Source organism: Dermacentor variabilis, chromosome 5 (genome assembly GCF_050947875.1).
Source record: "Dermacentor variabilis isolate Ectoservices chromosome 5, ASM5094787v1, whole genome shotgun sequence".
Classification (NCBI taxonomy): Eukaryota; Metazoa; Arthropoda; class Arachnida; order Ixodida; family Ixodidae; genus Dermacentor; species Dermacentor variabilis.
Genome location: NC_134572.1, coordinates 33055887 through 33060052, shown reverse-complemented (window position 1 = coordinate 33060052; position 4166 = coordinate 33055887). Strand labels below are relative to the sequence as shown.

Sequence of the window (4166 nt, the reverse complement as noted above, 5' to 3'; positions counted from 1 at the left end):
TGTCGAGCGCATTTAATACATTGCTCATAGCTAATCCGATTACAATTAAAATGGTCTACTAACGCACCGGCGGGTCTATTTCAACTGCATTTATGTAACCTGTCAGTGGCCATGGGCAACCCAGTCACGTAAGGTGTCAGGTCGTTTCTACCTCACAGGACGCTCAAGAAAAGCGCTTTCAGATTGGAGGCATTACTGAAACCATAAGCCCCCCTCCCCTTTTCTCACCATAATTCATCGTCCTTCGCAGCTCTGACTCTCCACTGAAGTATGTGATGTAATCTAGGAGAGCCTCTGGAAGGGCGGGTTTTTAGGCCTGTTCCTCCGAGATTCGCGGTTTCGGGTTTACAAGCCACAATATTGCAATCCCCTCCAGAAAGAAATAACTCAGGTGTATACAGTATGATCCGCTCATAATAATTTCGTGGGGCTTAACTAAAATGCAGCTGTTCAGTACGAAGAAAAAATGCGTGGTTTCGGAAATGTTGAGGTACGTTAGCTCTGCAACGCAGCGAATCCAGGATAAACAAAGTTAACAACTTTGATCCCTAATATGTTTTTTTCTTTGCCGCCGTTTGTGCTAAGAGATTATTCGTAGCATTGTTTTGCATGGTCGTTGCTTGTGAACTTCTACCTTGACGTGAAAGTTAAGGATTGACGAATGAATGTTGGCTGCTGTAAATTTGGTTGTTGTTGTTGCTGTTGATTATTATTATTATTATTATTATTATTATTATTATTATTATTATTATTATTATTATTATTATTATTATTATTATTATTATTATTATTATTATTATTATTATTTTAATTACGGCTACAACGACTACGGCGGCGATGACGTAGAGAGTGCGGCTCTTACTCAGCAAGGTGAAAGACAAAAAATAATTAAATGCAAACAAAGCGCCGTCTTAGAATGGACTTCACAAGCTAAAGAAATGAAAGCATGAAGGGGAAAAAATTCAGAGTGCGATTGTGCCGTCCTTTTGAAGCCCCTTTAGAATCCCTTTCGCTAGCCTTCTTTTTCTTTACGGCAATCTCGAGCTGCGAAGAGAAAGCGAGGTAAAAGAAGCCAGTCGCCGCCACTGGGGTCAGTGCGGGGGAGACGCCGTGTGGCTTCCGCAGTACGCCACTATTGAAAGGTAAGCCATTTGGCGCTGCACAAAAAAGGTTGTTTTATATCTCTTAGAAACCACCTACCGTAGTTTCTCAGAGATATGACATCCTACTCCCTCGATCTTCGCAGTGTTACTTGCGAGGAGGGAATCGAAGCACGGCAGCAATAGGCCAGCGTGCGCTTGAGAATACAGCAGCAATCTTGTCCGCAGCGCTAGCTAAAGGGAAGGTGTCAACCAAGTGAGTGCATTGAAATTGCGCTATTCCAAGCGTCGTGGCAGACTTAAATTCAAGATTAAGGGGGACACTACCGAGCATCGACCTTCTAGCGCGAGAATGTCTAAAATACGCAAGGTTTGCCTATTAAACAAACTGGTGTAATTTCATGCCATCGGCGACAGCTCACGGCTTGCATTCACAAAACTTCTCACGTAAGATGACTTCGTGAATGGCCAGCGCTCCCGCGCCCGCCAGTCATGATAACGTTGGTGCGATGATGAGATGTTCCCGACGTGAATGCCCTTCGCAGAAAGCACATATGAGCGGTGTTGAATTCGTAAAGATTTTCTTTCGTAAGCGCTGTTTGCCATTGGACAACCACCTTCGCTAATAACACTATGTTTTGCATCAAGATTGGCTCATAACTGCTCTTACGAAGAGTTCTATCTTCAAAAGGTTAACAGGGATCTAGGAGGCCGAAATCAAAGCTTTTTGCTTGTAAGTTCCCGTCGCCATTGGCGCTAAAAGCATTTTCAGCATCATAACTGTCCGGCGTTTGTTCTTGCGAACAATTTTGGCATAAGTGCTTTCAATGAATGCGATCGTAGAGCCCGTATTCACAAAAAACGTTCCTACACTAGAGCTGTTCGTAAGATTAAACGCCAGCCAATGGTTATGTTGGACAAAGTGTTATTAGTGAAAATGCTCAACCAATGACAAACAACACTTACGAACGAAACGCTTTACGAACGCGGCCCCATTGAGCAAAATGTTTTCTTCTTAAGCGCCTTTTGCCATTGCCGGGCCGTATTTCTTAAAATATGTGCAAAATGTAGATTTGCTGGAATTGCCTCTTAAGAATAATTCTAGCTTAAGAGCTTTTCGTTATTGTGAATACGGACCGAGTTTTGTAAAAAGTATTACTGGTATTATCACCCCATCGTGTGTCTAATTTCTGTTCATTGTGCTCTTTCGTAATATTGATTCGTGCGTCAATCGCACAGTTGATTATCTGCAATATAGCTGCAAAAGAAATGTAGGGTAGCAAAGAACTAGAAAACTCGCCGCATCTATAATATCTACTCGTTAAGTTCACAGCTAGATATGGAATACTACGAGAAACCACAGAACCAGAGTGTTTCCTTAGACAATTAGACTACTGCAAAGGAAGCTAGGGGTCTTCTGGTTTGGATAAGCAGATACCATGAAGAATATAAAATTGCCTAAAGAGCACTAAACACGTAGTTGTTTTTTAGTACTGCTGTGCTCCTGCAATTGATAAGTTAACTGTCTTAATGATTGCAGCTGTGAAAATAAAACCTAAACGCCGTCATTCGGGCTTTCACATAAGTTATCACTTTTTTTTATTGGGATAGCATCCTTCAAAACAGGTATTTTTATTTCAAGAGCAAGAAAATAACTCTTCAATACATCATACAGGCTAGGTAGTTTTTCATCATATTTTTTCTGTTACGTGAATAGCCCCTCTCCTCTTAGTGATGTCAAGTCAATAGGATACGTCTCTGCTCACTGGCAACATCAGCAAACCCCCCCCCCTCCCCCCGAGCATGACCGTACATATAAACAAAGCACACAGGAAAACATGGGCATGCCCTAGCGCACATCCTGTTCATATTTTCATTTATTTCTATATTTTTATACGCGAAGTTAATCTTGCTAACGAAAATGCACGAAAATGTCCTAGTAAAATCGTTTGATAGTTCTTGCCGCAACAATTAATGGTATTTGTTTTTTTTTTTCCGGTTGCGCACTATTCCTGCAGCCTGCCTGAACCGAGCCTCATCTAAAGTACCTCGGAAGCGCATCCCCGTTCTCAAAAACAGCAGGTATTAACTTTCATTCGCGTTTTAGGCCAGTCAAACGGCCGCGAGGTACAGGGAGTGAAAATTGAACCTGCCCGCACTGTGACCTGAGGCGGTTCGCCGACCGTCGAAGCAGCCACCCGCCATGTCGAACCCGGACCTTCTCATAGTGGAGCAGACGCGTGTGACAACTAGCACCCCTCCGCCCGTCACCCACAGCGTCGAGACAGTGGTGAGGCCTGCACGCTCGTGCTCGCAAACCTTGGTGACCAGCAGTGCTCCGGTGGACGTCACGATCACCACGGTACCCGTACCCGTACCGGTCCTCGTGGAGGAGCCTCCTCCACCGCTGGTCCTCGTGGAGACCGTGGTTCCCGTCGTGCCGGTGGTTCCTGTAGTGCCTGTGGTACCGGTGGTCCCCGTCGTGGCCACGCCAGTCGTGAGCGAGGTCTCGTCCGTGACGACCGTCACCGAGAGCGTTTCGGTGCCCACGCTGCTCATGTTCTGAGGACGCGCGCTCTCGTTCGGCCAGCGTAGGTAGGAGAGACTTGTGAGCTTCAGAGCTGGCTTCATGCTTCAGAGAGACCTTCGTCACGACAGCTCGCCATTGCTCTGAACCCATTCGGCCATGAAGTGAAGATTTAAAATCGGTCGCCGTACTACCAACTCTTGACCGCAAGTCCTTAAGGACCCATTTGAAGAAAAATAAATTCTGAGAGTCTGTGAGAAAATCGTACTTCATCTTTGCTGGTCATACGTGACCGCTATTCACAAAAGTTATTACGCAAGAATAGTTTGGAAGAGAAGGTGTCAGGCATTCGCTACATTAGCGAAGGTGACCGGTAAATGTAAAAAGGTTCCTACCGACAACAAGGCTTTGTAAATTCAGCTCCTAATTTTTATTTTCTGCAACGAATATTTCGAATCATTTCTTCTTTTAACGGGCCCGCAATCTTTCTTTTATAGAGTAATAGTACACATTATATGCATAGCACCCACTAAGAGCCA

At 44.5% G+C, this 4166-nt stretch overlaps 1 protein-coding gene across 1 annotated transcript; it reads left to right on the top strand.

Moving 5' to 3' along the window:
* Positions 1–1062: 1062 nt before the first annotated feature.
* LOC142581837 (uncharacterized) lies at positions 1063–3876 on the top strand. Its single transcript, XM_075691284.1, has 2 exons — positions 1063–1142; positions 3119–3876. The coding sequence occupies exon 2, from the start codon at positions 3304–3306 to the stop codon at positions 3664–3666; it is 363 nt and encodes a 120-aa protein (XP_075547399.1). The 5' UTR covers positions 1063–1142; positions 3119–3303; the 3' UTR covers positions 3667–3876.
* The last annotated feature ends 290 nt before the right edge of the window (positions 3877–4166 follow it).

Bases quoted from the DNA above. Each gene is read 5' to 3' on its own strand.
- LOC142581837 (XM_075691284.1), top strand. From the start codon at position 3,304: ATGTCGAACCCGGACCTTCTCATAGTGGAGCAGACGCGTGTGACAACT.